The sequence below is a fragment of the Rattus norvegicus genome, chromosome 7, assembly GCF_036323735.1.
Source record: "Rattus norvegicus strain BN/NHsdMcwi chromosome 7, GRCr8, whole genome shotgun sequence".
NCBI classification, from domain to species: domain Eukaryota; kingdom Metazoa; phylum Chordata; class Mammalia; order Rodentia; family Muridae; genus Rattus; species Rattus norvegicus.
In genome coordinates, this window is record NC_086025.1 from 19,266,059 (window position 1) to 19,283,187 (window position 17,129).

The 17,129-nt window shown below is 45.3% G+C and overlaps 1 protein-coding gene across 5 annotated transcripts in view; it reads left to right on the forward strand.

Moving 5' to 3' along the window:
• The window catches only part of Syn3 (synapsin III), a 457,540-nt gene that overhangs the window by 22,027 nt on the left and 418,384 nt on the right, over positions 1 to 17,129 (forward strand). For all 5 annotated transcript variants that reach the window (XM_063263103.1, XM_063263102.1, XM_063263105.1 and 2 more), the window contains one exon: positions 11,802 to 12,264. In XM_063263103.1, the coding sequence (XP_063119173.1) occupies positions 11,954 to 12,264 (311 nt within the window). In that variant the 5' untranslated portion in view covers positions 11,802 to 11,953. The remainder of the gene's footprint in view (positions 1 to 11,801; positions 12,265 to 17,129) is intronic.

The window sequence follows — 17,129 nt, forward strand, 5'->3', positions numbered from 1 at the left end:
TGGGAGACCTGTGCTCCAGTCTAGCCTCTGCTTCTACCGAGCTGAGCGACCTTGAACAAATCAGTCTGCCAAGTTTTCTTGATTTAGTCAGTTTTCTGCTGTTGTAGCAGGAATCCTCAGACTAGATCGTCTGTAAAGAAGAGGTATTTATCTAGTTCACTGTACAGTAGATCGATCAGATTATTGCACCGGGTGAGATCCTCCCATTACATTACAAGATGGCGGATGCCAACAAACCAGAGTACTCAGGAATGTGGGGTGTAAGCACCTGAAGAGAAGGTAGACACAAGGGCTGAGCTGTAACAGCCTCCTCTTTCAATACTCAGTCCTGCATGAGTGAGGACCCACTCATTCCTGAGGGACACCGTTAATCCATGAGGATTTTGTCCCACTGACTTAAATATGTTCTATTAGGCTCTACTAAACAACACTGCCCAGTGAGGAATTACTCTTTCCCACAAGTTTTGGGGGTGACCATGCTTGAACCATGGCACACCCCATCAGGAAAACAGCATTCTGGAGTAGGAGTGCCAGAGGCTGGGGTTCTGTACTGCACAGACATCTCCTCCTGTGCCCTCCCCCAATTGGACAAACATAGCTTACAACCACCCACAGACCTGGAGTCCTCCAGCAGACTCAACCCTGTGCTCATTATGCGTGGGTTCGCTCTGTGTGCCAGATCCTGGGCACGTCAGTGAGACAGCGATCTTGAGGTTTTTTTCTGGGAGTTGCCTAGTGGGAAATAGCACATACTTGGATTGGTATGGGGACCAGCGGGTGCTGGGACAAAAGTACAGGGAAGGATCAGAGTGGTTAGAGCACTCTGAGAAAGTGGTAACAGACATGGGACCTGTGTGGCAAGGAGGGAGCTAGGGAAGAGATTTTCAGGCAAAATGGCCAGTACAGAAGCCTGAGAGTAGGCTAGTGAGAAGGTTTTATGGCGTCAGGACATTTGTGTCATCGTGATCAATTGCCGTGAAACTAGAGAGGGAAGATCTGACCCATGGTTTTAGAGCTTTTATTCCATGGCTATGACAAAGGCAGGGTGGAGCCCAGTAGCTCACATCACTGTAGCCAGGAAACAGGGCAAAAGAATGACACAGTCCCCAAGGATTTATCCCCTTATGGTAAACATCTACCAGATAGGCATGTCTTCTAGAACCTCTCAAGATAATGTCATCAGCTGGAGATCAAACATGCAGCATTTAATCTCATGAGGGGGGTTATCATTGCAAACTGTAGGGAATGAGGTTTCATTTATTGGAAAGAAAAAAAAAGGGCAGTTTTGGAGTGGAAAAATGACTAGTCATGGTCGGAGTCTTGTTATCTCGAATGGTGTGAAAGCATCTTGAATCCCACAGTGCACTCAGTGGGGCATGAAAAGGGTCAAGTTGGGTAACTGATATCGAGAGACTTAACAGTTGGGGAGTCGCAGAAGCAAGCGAAGAATTGTATCTGCTAGGGACTATCACTATGGAGTTTAAAGAAGCAAATAAATTGATCTGTTTTAGGTTAGTGGTGACGGCATGCGGGAGAGGAGGGAAAAGCCTTCAGATCCTCAAACTGCCAGCCCGTGTGACTCCATAGTGTCATTACTGAGGTGGAGAAGGACAAGAGGGGTGTGGCAGGACCTGAGGAGCTGCATTTAGAGCTGTTTATTGGGATGCTTTTTTACCTTTGCCATGTCTGCTTTCCTAAGTGTACTTGCCAACTTCCTCCTTAGGCTAGCGCCTGGCTGCTAGGAGCATTGCCAGTTGGTCATTTGCTCTGCCCTAGGCAGGGGCTTCTGGCCAGCAACTGAAGGTGTAGGAGGATTGAAGGCCAAATAGGCACAGTCTGGCACATCAGGCCTGTTCTCTGTGAGCTTCCATCTGTCTTTATCTCTGTCAATGTTTTTGTCATTCTATGTGTGTCTCTTGCTGCCTATGTCTAGACAGTGGCCTGGAGAAGTATATTCCCAAATCAGACTTGTTAACGGCAATAAACCCTTTGTAAAGTGCCGTGGTTCATCTTGATCTTCACGTCAATTAGCTTTAGAACCACTCTGGAAACACACCTTGAAGTATTCTATGAAGACATTTCCAGGGAGATTCCACAGAAGAGGGTAGACCCACCCTGAATGGGCAGCACCGTTTGGTGTGTTGCTTAAAACAGGAGAGTGAGCCAGGCACCAGCATCCGTCCTGCTCTGATTTCTTCCTGGGATGCAGTGTGGCAGCCACCACATACTCCTGCTTCCAAGCTGTCCACATCATGCGGATCTTAGACATGACCTTCTACTCCCGCCTACTACCCCAGGCCCAGTTGGGGAAGTGGCTAATGGCACCCTAGATTTCACATGGCTGGTGACGCTTTCTCTCTCCGAAGCATGGCGAATCTTTCTTCCTCCCTTGAGTCTGCTAGCCTGCCTGGGGGAAAACTGGAAGTCCTGACTATTTCACCTAGCTCATTGGCTGCTAGCATCTTTATTGATCAATCAAGAACTAAGTGGGGAATGGGACCTTCAGTGTTCATTTGCAGATTTCCGATCAAAGCATCAGAACCACCTCCTACAACATTGGGTACCCACTGTGCTCTGCCTGTACAGAAAAGGACACCACTCACAGGAGAAAGGCCTCTCGGATTTGAACTCATCAAAAACAGAATGCACTTTTATGATGATATGTCTGGAAAGGGGCTCTGTACTCCAAAGGCCCGAGACATCTGTTGGTATCAGTGAAGCCATTCTCTTGACATTTGACTCTTTCACCAGAAAGTTAAGTGTCTCTTATCTTCAGCACAATATGGATTGTGGGTTCCCTGCCTTCCCTGAGAAACTGGCTGTACCCACAGCCATCAATATATTGGTGAGCCACAGGCCCTGCTATTTCTAACAATTATTAAGCATGCTAACCAAGGACTGACTCTTGAGGGGAAATCAGGGAGAAAAATAATTCCTTTTGGTGTTCACTCATGGAGCAGAGGACAGAGTGAGGGGCATTGCATGAATCTGAGTGTGTTTGCTCAGAGGAGGGGCCACTAAAAACTGAGATGGCTATTCCTCCAAGTATGGTGTTTAGGTAGCTGAGATATGAATCGAGCACCTAGAGAGCTTTCTTTAGTATAACACACTTAGTCTTCTCAGAAAACTTTGTCTCTGATGATTTTATATAGAGTCACCCTGTCTATGACTATTTCTACCCTACTATGTGCAGATGCTGTTCTAAGTGCTTAGGATACAGCAGGGAACAGGACACACAGTGGTACCTGATCTTGAGGCATTAGGATTCTGTCAGTGCAAGCAAAAAGTGGGCAGAATGTGGAGTAAATTGTAGGCAGAATAGAGGTGATACATGCTGTAGTCTTACAGGAATTCTAAATGCCAGGTAGTGGCCACCAGAAGGGAGTCTGTCCTCTTGGAGGAGGTGGCATTTATGAATACCTAAAGGAGATAAAGTCTGAGCTGGGTGAGCCTCTAGAGGGACTGCCAGTTGAGGGAACACCCAGTGTGCAGCAAGCACTAGCAGGAAGGTTCAATCTGGGCTTCAGTCTTTCCCTGTTGCTTAAGACATGAGGTAGGCTTTGCATATTCCTCATTTAATTACCCTTGTAGGAGGCCCAGGTGTCAGCTTGCAGAGCACTGTGCTGGTAACTTTGGAAGGGCATTGTAAAGAGATTTTGTAGGGAATGATGGATCTGTTCTGGATTTCTGTGTTTATGAGAATGTGTTAACATCCATAAAACTAGGTGCCCAGAAAGTCCATTTTACTCCCTGTTAGGTTAAAAGACAAATGTTTTCAAAAGCACTTTAACACCATTTACTTTGATCTACTATTGCTGCACAAGTCTGAGTGTTTCTAGCTGTTACTAAAGATTAGCTCATTCTGATGTAAATACTGCAGCCCCCACCAGGGTGCCTTCCCAACCACTGTGGACCTCCTAGTGCTGGCTGTCAAAAGGAATCTATACTAATGGGACACAGGCTGCTCATTGGTGTCAGACACTGTTTCTCACACCTTAATTAGTCACTTACCTCTCTTCAGAACCCCATGAGGTAGACAATAGTCTGTCATCTGAATTCTGCAAGCAAAGGAGCCCAAGCACTGTGAGATGAGATCAGACATTGTGAACAGGAAGTAGCAGAGCCCAGCAGCTCAACTTTCAGGCTAACTGATTCTGTCAGGCAGTGTCTAACACCAGAGGGTTGAGACTGTGTGGTCTTTAACTAATGTGTTTGAGAGATGCCCTGTTCTAGGCAAGAATCATCATTGGAGTCTGCTGGATCTTCCAGACTAAACAAGAGGATTGGCAAAGTCAAGTGAGTGGATATTTGAATCCTATACGGGTAGAAAAAGAAGTCAAAATAGGAGGATTAGAGATGGATCCCAGAATGGGAACCCAGATGCTTAAGCCTACCTGATCTTGAGCAAGGGAATGAGACATCTGAGCAGATAGTTGCTTTCTTCTCTGAGCTGATACTACTGTGGGTGGCTCTTCCTACTCTACAAAGCTCTTCCCAAGTTGATACAAAGTCTATGACCCTGTGATTGTCTCTCTTCAGGCTCTACTGCCACGTCGACCTGTCTTCATCCTCTCAATACTCTACTCCCCGTTCTCACCTCAGTCTCTGAGAAGTAAGCTTGCCAGGCTACCAGCCAAAAGGTTTATTTTCCAATCTGATGTGGCCACTCCTGCCCTCTAGAGCCAAGCATGTGGCAATGTCACTGCTTCTTGCACTTTTTGCAGCATGAAAGAAAATGTTGATTTCTTAGAACACAAGAACTGTTATATTGTGATAATAGAATTCTTGTGACCAAGATGGGGTATAAGTGACTGATGGGCAGGTAGCATATACAGTGTGTATACACTGGACAAATAGATGACCATTGTCTTGTATGGGGTGGATCAGTGCAGTGTGAGATTTCAGCACACCATGTTAAGCAGTGAACATGTGAATAGAGTCTGTCTTAGCTAGGGTTTTACTGCTGTGAACAGACACCATGACCAAGGCAAGTCTTATAAAGACAACATCTAACTGGGGCTGCTTACAGGGCCAGTAGTCCAGTCCATTATCATCAAGGTAGGAAGCATAGCAGCATCCAGGCAAGCATAGTGCAGAAGGAGCTGAGAGTTCTACATCTTCATCTGAAGGCTGCTAGCAGAATACTGACTCCAGGCAGCTAGGATGAGTGTCTAAAAGCCCACACTGACAGTGACATACCTACTCCCACAGGGCCACACCTATCTAATAGTGTCACCCTTTTGGCCAAGCATATGCAAACCATCACATTAACTTTCTGGAACTTTCAAAGGAGAAGACTTTAGACTGTTGTGAATAGCATATGGCTAAGAACACAAAACAAAAACAAACAAACAAACAGACAGACAAAAGCTTGAAACCCCCGGTAAGGGATACCTGGGTAAGGTAACAGTCATATAAATTCTCCACTGTCTGTGTCTCACATAATGGCCAAAAAGACTTGATCATGACTCTCTTCCCTATAACCCTTCTGTAGAGTATTGCCACCATTGTATTAAAGTCAAACTTACCTTCAGTATGTTTTTAAACTGGTATCTAATCTCTACTCCTCTAATCTTTTTCTTGTGACACAATTTCTCCCCATCAGAGTGGAGCGTCTTTCTCTTCTTCAGATGCACCAACATCTTTCCTATCATCTGCACAGGTACTTCACACTCTTCATGTTTCATCTTAAAGGCCCATGGCCTATAGTACACAAGAGATGGCTCAGAGGTTAAGAGAACTGACGTTTCCTGTAGAGGACCTGGATTCAGTTCCCAGCATCCACATGGTGGCTCACAATCATCTGTAACTATAGTTACTGGGATCTGATAGCTTTTTGTGGCTTCTGTAAAGTACCAGGCTCAGATGCATAGACGTACATGCAGGCAAAACACTCATATGCATAAAATGTAAAGTGTGGTGATAATGGAGAAACGGATACATGGATCTGGAACAGAGCAGAGAGCTCAGGAATAAAGCCAATCATTTGCAGTCAAGGTTCTAAGAACATACAACAAGGAAGACATAGTTTCTAGGGAAAAAACACTCTGGAGATGGCTAACTATAGACAGAAAATGACATTGGAGCCTTGTCTCAGACCATATCCAACTCAAGATGGATAAATCAGTTTAAGACTGAAAATGTAAACAATTAGAAAAACACAAAGACAAAGTAACCAGTTTTGCATCGGTAACGAGATCTGAGATATGTCTCCCAAATTCGGGCAACATATGAGTCAGAATGAACAAATGAGATTACACCAGATTGAAAGAAACAGTCGTCTGAGAGACAGCTTACGGATTGGAAAAATAATTTACAAATAAATGTCTGATAAAAGGCTATCATCCAGGCCTCGTTGGGCACCAATGGAAGGAGAAGCCCTTGGTGGTCCTGCAAAGGTTGGACCCCCAGTGTAGGGGAATGTCTGGGGGGGAGGGGAAGGGGGTATGTATAGGGAGGAGGGCACCCTTATAGAAAAAGGGGAGAGGGATGGGATTAGGGGGCTTATGTCCGGGAAACCAGGAAAGGGAACAACATTTTAAATATAAATTTAAAAATCCAATAAAAAAAGTTATCATGCAAAAACATAAGTTAATTCAACAGAAAACAAATATCTATTCTAAAAATATATAAAGCACCCGAATAGATATTTCTCAAAAGAAGACGCACCAAAGATATATGAAAGTAATGCTCATCCCAGGGGAGATGCATACAGGTACACTGAAATGCCTTACACGGAATAGAATGATTATTATAACTGATATGAAAGACAGTTCAAAAGCCCAGCACCATGGCCCAGTGGGTAAAGGTGCTCACCACTAGGTTTGATGACTTGAGTTTGATACCTAGGACCCACATCGTGCAGGAGAGAACTGATTTCTGCAAGTCATTCGCTGACCTCCACAAACACAGTATGACGTGAACATCCATAAATATAATTTAAAGTGATAAATATAGGGCCATCAAGGGCATTGGGAATGGAGTAAATGGTAGTATAAATTAATGTAGTTGTTATGGAGAACAGAATGGGATTCTTCAGGAAACGAGAAATAGATTATCATTTGGTCCAGCAGTCTCATGTCTGTGCAGACATCCAAAGAAATTGAAAAATCCCTGGCAATGAGCTGGGGATAGTGGCTCTCCTGTGATTCACAATAACCAAGGTGTTAAATCAATCTACTGTCACTGTCAGATGATGTGGTACTGGTGATAATGAAATATTATTAGGTGATTAAAAAGAGGGAAATCCTGTTGCTCTCAGTAGGGATAAACCTGGAGAATGCTATGTTAAGGCAAGTAACTAGGCAGGGTGCAGAAGGACACCGCCTGCATGACCTCAGTTGGGGCATCTGAGAGTGGAAAGTACAGAGCTATAACATCCAGTCATGGGCTGGAGAGATGGCTCAGTGGTTAAGAGAATTGCCTGCTCTTCCAAAGGTCCCGAGTTCAAATCCCAGCAACCACATAGTAGCTCACAACCGTCTATGAACAAAATAAATAATTCTTTAAAAAAAATCCAATCATGGTTACTAGAAGTAGAGAGGTGTGAATAGAAATCCGGTGGCACTGATCAAAGTTGCAATTGAGAAGAATGAGGTTCAGCTGTCCGCTGTGAAGACCTCAGATGTTAAATATTAAACAAAATGTATCTCATTTTCAAATTGCCAAAGAGGATTTTAAATGCTTTTATCATGCTAAAAATGCTAAGTATAGAACATAGGTTGTTTTTTTTTACATGATTTAATCATCCCATAAGGTAAACAATATATTTAAAAAAATCTCACATCACTTAACAGGCAAAAATAATGTTATGAAAAAGGTCACAGCCTCAGAAAGGACTTCCTGGCGATCCTATTTAAAGATACATTACTCTCTGAAAAGTCACTCTGAGTTCTTTACCAGCACGTACCTCCAGTCATAGCTCCTGGTTCATCTGTAACCAACTTGGACTTGCCAGACCTAAGTCTTTCTGGGGCCCATAGTAGTAAGGATTACAGGAAAACCCCTGATCACTACTGGGGTTGACCAGAAGTTTATTAGGAGACACACCTGTAATGCCAGTCACTTGGGATGCTGACGCTGGGTATTCAAGAGATCAAGGTCAGCCTGGGCTATTTAGTAACACTCTGTCTCAAAATTAAAAATAAAAAGGGCTTTCCAACAGACAGAAGCATTTCTAGGAGGCAAGTTTGGTGGTAACAGTTGGATTCCTACCAGTGTGAGGTTGACCAGAGTTCTCACAAAGGAGACTGTTAAATATTCTGCATGATCTCCTCAGCTCAAAGATTTCACACACTTCATCATCCAGTGATTTAAAAAGATAGGCAGTTTGACTCCATCAGTGACCCATAGCTTGTTGGGATTAGCCGCTTCACAGATGATAATCTCGAACTTTGGACAGACATTTAAATGAAAATATGCGATGTTGCTAGAGAGAGACAGTAACTGGAAGAGAGCCCAACTTAGGAAAGGAAGCCACTTCACATCTGCCAGGAGGTGAAATGCGCTTGGCTCAGAGGAGCTAGAACTAAAGCAGAGAACTGCAGTTTTAATGGTTAATTAGTAACTGGGCAGCAGGTACTAAACATGCAGGGGTGGGCACCATCAAGAGATGTTTCAGTTTCTCTCAAGAGGATCAGCCATGGCTTTGCTCAGACCAAATCTGATTTTTTAATTCTTGCTGACACTTGTTGGTCAGGGTGGCACTTGTCAATAGGCTTTCCTATAAGACACTATGGGGAGAAACAGCTCTGTGGGGAACCAGATTCAGTACAATAGAAAGTAATTTTAAATATATATATATATAATTTTAAATATATATATATATATAATATTCTTGTCAAATGTAATAGGACATCATGCAATGCAGTAGAACATAATCAAATTAGATCAGACTGAAGTTACTCTTACCCTTGTCTGGAGCTGGTGTCCCTAGCACCCAGGTAAAAATTCAGGCACAGCACAGTGTACTAGTACCTCAGGAAGGTGTGGATTGATCAGAAGGAGGTGAAGGAGAAATTTCAGAGGAGATAAGAACAAATAAACCCTACCCCACTGTATCACTTAACAAAATCAAAGAATTGCACTGTGAAGAATCTGTTAATTTTATTCTCAGTAAAATTTACAACAATAGAATATAAGATATGGCAGAAGCATATACTTCACTACCATGGCTTAAGTAGTCATTGTTCTAGATCTCAAATAGATGATGAGGTTTCATAACTTATTCTTGGGTTGGTAAGATGGCTCGGGCTCACACTAAAGGCACCCGCCACCACGCCTGGAAACTTGAGTTCAGTCTCCTGCCCCATAGATTGGAATGAGGGAACTGATACCTGCATGTTGTTCCCTGGTGTGTGTGTGTGTGTGTGTGTGTGTGTGTGTGTGTGTGTGTGTGTCTGTCTCTCTCTCTCTCTCTCTCTCTGTGTATGTCTGTGTGTGTGTCTGTCTGTCTCTCTCTCTCTCTGTGTATGTCTGTCTGTCTTTCTCTCTGTGTGTGTGTGTCTGTCTGTCTGTCTGTCTCTGTGTATGTCTCTCTCTCTCTGTGTATGTCTGTCTGTCTCTCTCTCTCTCTGTGTATGTCTGTCTGTCTCTCTCTCTCTCTGTGTGTGTGTGTCTGTCTGTCTGTCTCTGTGTATGTCTCTCTCTCTCTCTCTCTCTCTCTCTCTCTCTCTCTTTGTGTGTGTGTATGTGTGTATGTGTGTGTATTTGTATACGTTTGTTAGGCTAACTGGAACACACACATACTCTCCCAGAATAAAGAAATGTAATTTTTAAAAATCCAAAACGTTTATTCTGTTTCAAAAATAAGCCTGTTTAGTTTAAACAGGAGGAGTTTATTTCCTCACAGTCTAGAAGTCTTACAGCAGAGCACAGCGTGCTAGGTCTGGCTAAGACCACCTCCAGCTTGCAGATGGCCACCTTTTACTTGTGTCCTTACAAGGTACAGAGGGAATCTGTTGTAAGAAGAGCTCTACTCCCATCCCAAGGTTCTGTCATCAATACTGACCCAACTCCACTTAACTCCCACAGGCCTTGTCTCTAAATTTCTCCTCACTGGGGGTCAGATTACACATGAACTTAATAGGGTTGGGGGTCCTCTCAACCTTCAGCATTATACATTCGAGAAAATTTGGAAATCACAAATAAATAAGCAGATAAGTGTTACCAGAATTTATTCACAGCTATGATTTATTTCTAATTTCTTTTGTGTTGCTTTTATATGGCGATAGTTACTTTGTACATTAGTCTGCCAGAATTTTTTAATGAATTATTTCATTTATTTACACTCCAAATGTTGTCCCCCTTCCCAGTCTTCCCTCCACAAACCCACCATCCCATCCCCCCTCCTTTTTGCCTCTATTAGGGTGTTCCTCTGCTCACCCAAACACTCCCGCCTCACCCCTCTACCATCCCCCTACGCTGGGGCGTCAAGCTTCTACAGGACCAAGGGCCTCCCTTCCCACGGATAAGGCCCTCCTCTGCTACATATATAGCTGGAGCCTGGATCCCTCCCTGGTTGGTAGTGTAGACGTTGGGAGCTCCGGGGTATCCAGTTAGTTGATGTTGTCTACCTATGGGGTTGCATTCCCCTTCGGCTCCTTCAGTCCTTCCCCTAACTCTTCCTTTGGGGTCCCCAGACTCAATCCAATGGTTGGCTGTGAGTATCTCCATCCGTATCAGTCAGATGCTGGCAGAACCTCTCAGAAGATGGCTATACCAGGCTCTTGTCAGCAAGCACTTCTCAGCATCAGCCAGCAACAGTGTCAGGCTTTGGTGTCTGCAGAAGGGTGCACCATCTCTGGTTGGCCTTTCTTTCAGTTTCTACTCCATTTTTTTCTCTACGTTTCCTTTAGCAGGAACAGTTCTGGGTTAAAAACTTTCCGATGGGTGGTGGCCCCATCCCTCACCTGGAGGTGGTGTACATCTACTGATGGTGGTCTCTACAGGTTCTATCTCCCGTTCGTTGGATATTTCAGCTAATGTCATCCCTGTTGGGTCCTGGAAACCTTTCACTTTAATGTCATCTGGGACTTCTAGTGGCTATGCCAGAATTTTACTGAGAATTTTCACATCGATATTCAAACACAGTTGATCTGAAGTTCTCTTTCTTTGTCTGGTCTTTGGCTGGTTTAAATCAGAGTAACTATGATTTTTTTTTCTTCAGGTCTAGGGATCCAACTTAGAGCTTCGTGCATACTAGGCCTCTCTATCGCTGAGCTTTCTGCCCCAGCCATTTCAGTTTTAATTTTTATATTTATTTATCCATTTAATTTGGAGACTATCTCTAGCCTCCTGCTAAGATATTCAAGCTGGACTTGGACTCACTATAGTCCAGTCAGACCTTGAACTATTGCCCTACTTGTTTCTACCTTCAGTGTAGCTGGGGTTGTTAGCATGTGCCAGCATACCCAGGCTTGATATATTTAATAATTCAGCATGAGACTTAGTAATTGAAGATGCTTCATCTGAACTCCTTTTGAATGAACAGAAACATTCTCCGAGTGACTGCACTATCCTGTGGCTGAATACTGGGTTGCTTCCCAATGTTGTCAATTAGGTTGTAATTAATCTAGTCATACATGAAGTATTTACCTGTTTCTTAGATTATTTTTTTTTAGTGTAGAAATCCCTGGAAATGGAAATCGTAGGCTTTTAAAGCATATTACCAAATTACTCTATAAAAGTGTGTTCCGGTTGGCACAGCCACCAGCAATGGGATGGAAATGTGTTTTACCTATTTGCTTTTAAACGGAAGGTAGCTGGTTCCACTAATGTGCTTGCTGGCTTGTTTTCAACAGGTAAACAGAGTCCTGTGAAGCCCACTTCTGGTGGTGCAGAAGCCCTGGGATCCTCTGACCCCAAGCCTCCAGCTTCCTGTAGCTGGCAACCTGCACTTCAAACCTCATCTAGCTGATTTTGTGTGGAAGGAGGCTTCCCATCCATCGCAGCCATGAACTTCCTCCGGAGGCGGCTGTCAGACAGCAGCTTTGTGGCCAACCTGCCCAATGGCTACATGCCGGACCTGCAGCGCCCAGAGAGCTCCAGTAGCTCCCCAGCATCCCCAGCCACAGAGAGAAGGCATCCCCAGCCCCTGGCTGCCTCCTTCTCTTCTCCAGGATCCAGCCTGTTCAGCTCCTTCTCCAGTGCCATGAAACAGACCCCACAGGCCCCGACAGGGCTAATGGAACCACCAACTCCTGTCACACCTGTGGTTCAAAGACCCAGGATCTTGTTGGTCATTGATGATGCCCACACAGACTGGTAAGTAGCCTCTGGGATGGACTCTGGATGGGGCTATCTCACCTCTTGGGAGGAAAGAATAGAAAGCAAGTGTTATAAGAGGCTTACACCGTCTCTGAGGCTAGCTGGGAACAGGAGGAGTTCATCAAAGACAAGCTGTATGTTTTGTTTCTAGGGGCCTTATACTGGCAGAGCCACCTGCAAATTCCGAGTCTAAGAACTCTGAAATAAACGACAGAGGCCCCAAGTCTGGACAGTTCCATGCATAAGCTACAGATGCCTTAAAGTTTTTGATATGGGAAACGCTCGCTCGCTTCAAATGTTCTGGAGACACAGCAGGGAAATCATGCGACCTTTCTGAACAAGCAAAGTTCTTCAGCATGAAATACACTTCCCAAGGTTTCCCAAGTTACCTTCTGCTCTGCCAAAATGAGGTTGTTAAAAAGGTACACGAATCACCAGAGGCTCACTGTTCTTAGCCTAACTCTTGGGAATAGATTACCCACACTTACATCACACTTCTCCCATCAGCTTGACTTCTGATACTCCACTGGGTGGGGTTGACCAGTTCTCTAGCCTCCTCCAGACAGTAAGTTCTGAAAGCAGTAGTCAGTCAGCAAGTGACCGATCACAGGGCACTGGGTCAGTACAAGCTGCTGCACGGGGGCAGGTGAGGTGCTCGTGTGGGGCTTCCTCTGAGGAATAAGTCTATACCCCAACTTTGTGATCCTGAGAGGTGACAAATACTGTAAGTCTCAGAAGACATAGTTTACAGTTAAGGAGATCAGACCCAAATATGGAGAAGTTGAAGCTCTACGTCCAGAGCAGAGCTGAACCTGTGCAAACAGAGTTGTTCTGATGGTAGACCCATGCACAGTGTTGAGGGTGGGAGGGTGGGTCAAACTCATGTGTGAGCATCTCCAGAACTCCAAAGACTGGCACAAGGTCAGCACCCAGCACCCCTGGGAAAGTAGAATCAGGTTGGGGGCAACTGAGCCTCTGCTTTGGAGTCCAAGCTGCTCCTTTAGTCAAAATGCATTCCTAATGGTCGCAATGCTAAAACATGTTGAGCCGATTTAGACGGCAGGCCTCGTCTTTCTGATGAGAAGTGACCTCTTTACTGTTAATTGCTTTATGCCTGGAATTCACTATGCAATTGAGACTGAATTCAAACTCATGGGTGACCTTCCTACTCCTGCCTCCTGGGTACTGGGATTACAGATATGAGCCCCCACACCCCAACTAGAAATGATCTGACTTTAACATCCAGGGTGGCCTGGAAGTTGCCTCTGTCTGATCCAGTCTGAGTTGTCTTCTATTTTCTCAAAGGCTTTGGACTCACAGGCTCACTTGAGTCTGCTGCAGGCTAGGATTCTCCTCTTCAGGCTGGGTGGCTTCAGAGGTTTTGCTTCCAGGCCCTCGTCCAGGGGCAAAGCTCCTGCCCATCACCCAGCAATCAACTGGCTGTGTTATCCATGGAGTCTCAGTTTCTACTTAATCCAACCTTTTTGTTTTATGAGTATATCTGTGTGTGACATGTGTGCGTGTTTGTATGTGTGTGCACATGTGTGTGGGTGCATGCACATGCATTAGCAAATATGCTCTAGGTATAGAGGCTGGAAGTTGATGTCAAGTGTCATCCTGAACCACTCAGCTCTTTATTAGAGGCAGGATCTCTCAGTGAACCCAGAGCCTACCAACCCTGCATGAGCTAACTGCCCTACCCCTTTACACCATCAGGATTCCCTGCCTCTGCCTCCCCAAGCCTGAGAGTACAGCTGTCCACCATGCCTTCAAAACTTTTACATGGGTTCAGGGTTCTGACCTCCAGTCCCCCCAGACTTGCAAGTCAAACACTTTATTCACTAGGCCATCTCCCCAGCACCTAACCAGACGTTTGACCTTATTCTGTGCTAGTTGCCTTAACTTTCCCTCAATATTCGTCAAGACAGTTGCTTCCCGTTCAGAAGTGAAATTTAATAATGGAGACGGTGGTTGGGTTACAGCTATGCCACATTCTGTCCTACCCTTCAATCCTCCTCGCAGCTCTGTAACTCCTGTGACTTACTGTGCCTAAATGTGGTACCTACTTCCTCAAGGACCTTTACGGGAGTACGTAACGTGAAAGTCAATATAAAAGTCTTTGGATAAGTAGTAAGTGGCACTGATGCATATGTACATTCTGTTGTAGAGAACTGTGGCCCTCTCTGTATGTCATTAATCATGACATCAGAACCTTCCAGGCGTTCTTGATTTATGTCTTCATCCCCAGTATTGTGCAGATAGGACGGGGTTCATCCCCTTGTGTCTGGTTTCCTGCTGGCATTTCCTTCCTGCTCAGCCCCTGCTAAGCAGATCTTACTGCTCTGTATCTGCTCACAGAGCCTGTGGTACTGGGACAAAGCACAGTGTACAAGGCTGGGACCCAGCTAGTGGCCCCAGTCAAGTAGCCTTTAAATTTTGACTTTGGTCATGGATCTCCTTATGTATAGGGATTAGTAGTGTAGAAGTCTTAGGTGCTGCTCCCTTGGAAGTCAGAGTGGAGATAACAATTTTGGCCTGAGTAGTCAGCCTCTTGATGTGTTGAGACATTTATCACATGCTCACACTTTAATTGGGTCTTAAGAACAACAGTGTTTGGTTTCTGGTGTTCTTCTTGCCCTTTGATGAGGAAAAAGAAATTGAGGCTCCTGTGCTTGCCTGGGAGTTGGCTCCATGTTCACTGAATGTTTGCGACTGGGAGACTTCCTACCACAGGATCATCAGCCTCTCCTTTGAGCTCCGTTCTTAAATCTTTATGGCCTCTCTAACTTCTGAGCATCTCGGTGGCATTCACAGCTGTCTCCAAATTAATGTTCCCTGGGCGCCTTAGAATCGGTCTTGCTGGTTGTGGTGGGGCACAGCTGTAATCCTGGCACTTAGGAGGCTGATTTTGAGAGAACTGTGAGTTCAAGGCCAGCCCTTGCTATGTAGGGAGACTGTTTCCAGCACTAACGGCTTGCAGAGACACCAGAAGATTCTCAGTCCTACCTGTTAAGTCTCCAAAAATGCCTGGCTACAGCTACCAAATTTAGCCAGCAGGTGGCAGGCTAGCCCCATGGTCCTGTGTGTCCTGGCAGAGCCAGCCGCCTCCAGGTCCTCTTCCTTCCCAGCTCCTCCTCCTCTGTGTGAAGATCTTGGGAGGAGGAAGTTGGGAAAAGAGAAGAAGCCAGCTCCCACAGCCTCTTCCTTTCCCTTTTGAGATGATAATGAGAGGGGCTCAGACTGTCAGGGCTAAGGGTGACCCTACCCCTCAACCCCAGAAGAACACTGCTGTCAGCTTCCTCCTGATCTTTCTCAGACTCAGCCCTGCGACTGTCTTTCTCCATTGGTCCAGGGCCAATCTGTCTCATGAGGTTTCCTTGCAAGCAGAGAGTGTGGTGGAAACGCATGCCTCTTCTCGAAGTCCAGCTGGCAGATTATTTAAACCTGGGGGATCCAATCAATTCCACCTGAGTATTGGCCACACCCCTGGGAAAGTGACCTTGCATTTATTTTATTATTGTTTTCCTTACTTTTCTTTGCATCTAGTCCCTCAGTGGCTACACCCTTGGAGAAAATGGCACACCCCCTCACAGCAACCATTAACAGTCATCAGCTCCTCAGAAAGGGTGGGTTCTTGTGGGCACCACCTCTTCTCTCTCTGATGGAATGTGGAAGGGTCGGTGTGGTCATGGTTACAGTGACAATGTTTTATCGGGATGACAACATGTCATGGCAACCCTCTCCACCCTGACAGTCTTAAAATCTGTGTGCCTTGACACAGGCATGATACAGATGCCCCAATCATGGATTTATGCTCATCAATCACTTATTCTCAGCTCTTGGACCAGAAATCAATCTTTGCATTAACCAACATCCTCTGGGGAGGAGAGGTGGAACGCAGATCTTCTGCCCCAGGCTGAGAGCAGCACGAGTTTATGAGAATAGACATAAATATTTAAATGCAGTTTGACGGCCTGCACCTTGGGAGAAACAGTATTGGGGTGTTCTCCTCCTGAGCCTTTCTCAGCCATAGCTTTTGATTTGGATCGGGTTTGTAGCGCTTGCATTTTCTGAGAGCAAACTGAGATTCCCCAGCCACCTTTGCTGCTAGGGCTCATGGCTGAACACTTTAAGATGCAGCTTGTGCAGATGAACCTGGCCATGCCACGGGGCTCTACAGTGCTTCTGTCCATCTACTGGAGGTCTGACTGGATAGCAGGTCTGTCCTCTGGGATGGGACAAAGCAGTCAGTCTTGGAAACCACAAGAGAAAGGAATGAGCAAGTGAGTCAGGTTCCAAGCTCAGATTTCTTCAGCCTGATGTGCCAGCAGGCACTGGCTCCCTTGCCTAGATTTCCAGCAGTTTCCCTGGCTTCATGATTCCAGTCTTGACCTTGTCTCCTGGTCACCTTCCAACCTAGCATCATTATACCCTCTCTGGAAACAAATCGACTTCCACCCTTTGATGATGCATCACCAGCCTAAACTTTTAAGTTTAAAGTCATAAGCATGTGACCCCCACCCCACCCCAGCCCTGCGTATGTCTTCAGTACCACATCCGGCTCTGCAAACGAGTGACTCCTAGGCGTACCTAGTCCTAGCAATTTCTGTTCCCTGTTCCTCAAAACACCCTTCCTTAGTATGTTTACCTGGCCAATTTCTCTTCCTTCTTAGAAGCTTGAGTAGGTAAAGATGGTGCCTTTTCTGGGGAGCCACCTCTGACGTGACCATCTTGTTCACAGTGCTGGCTGCTACCTCCCCGGTGTAACTTAGCACATTCTTCACCACAGCCTTGAGGCTCACATCACAGCAGCTCGTGACTAATTCTTCCTCAAGCTGTTCACGAGTCTCTGATATTGTCTA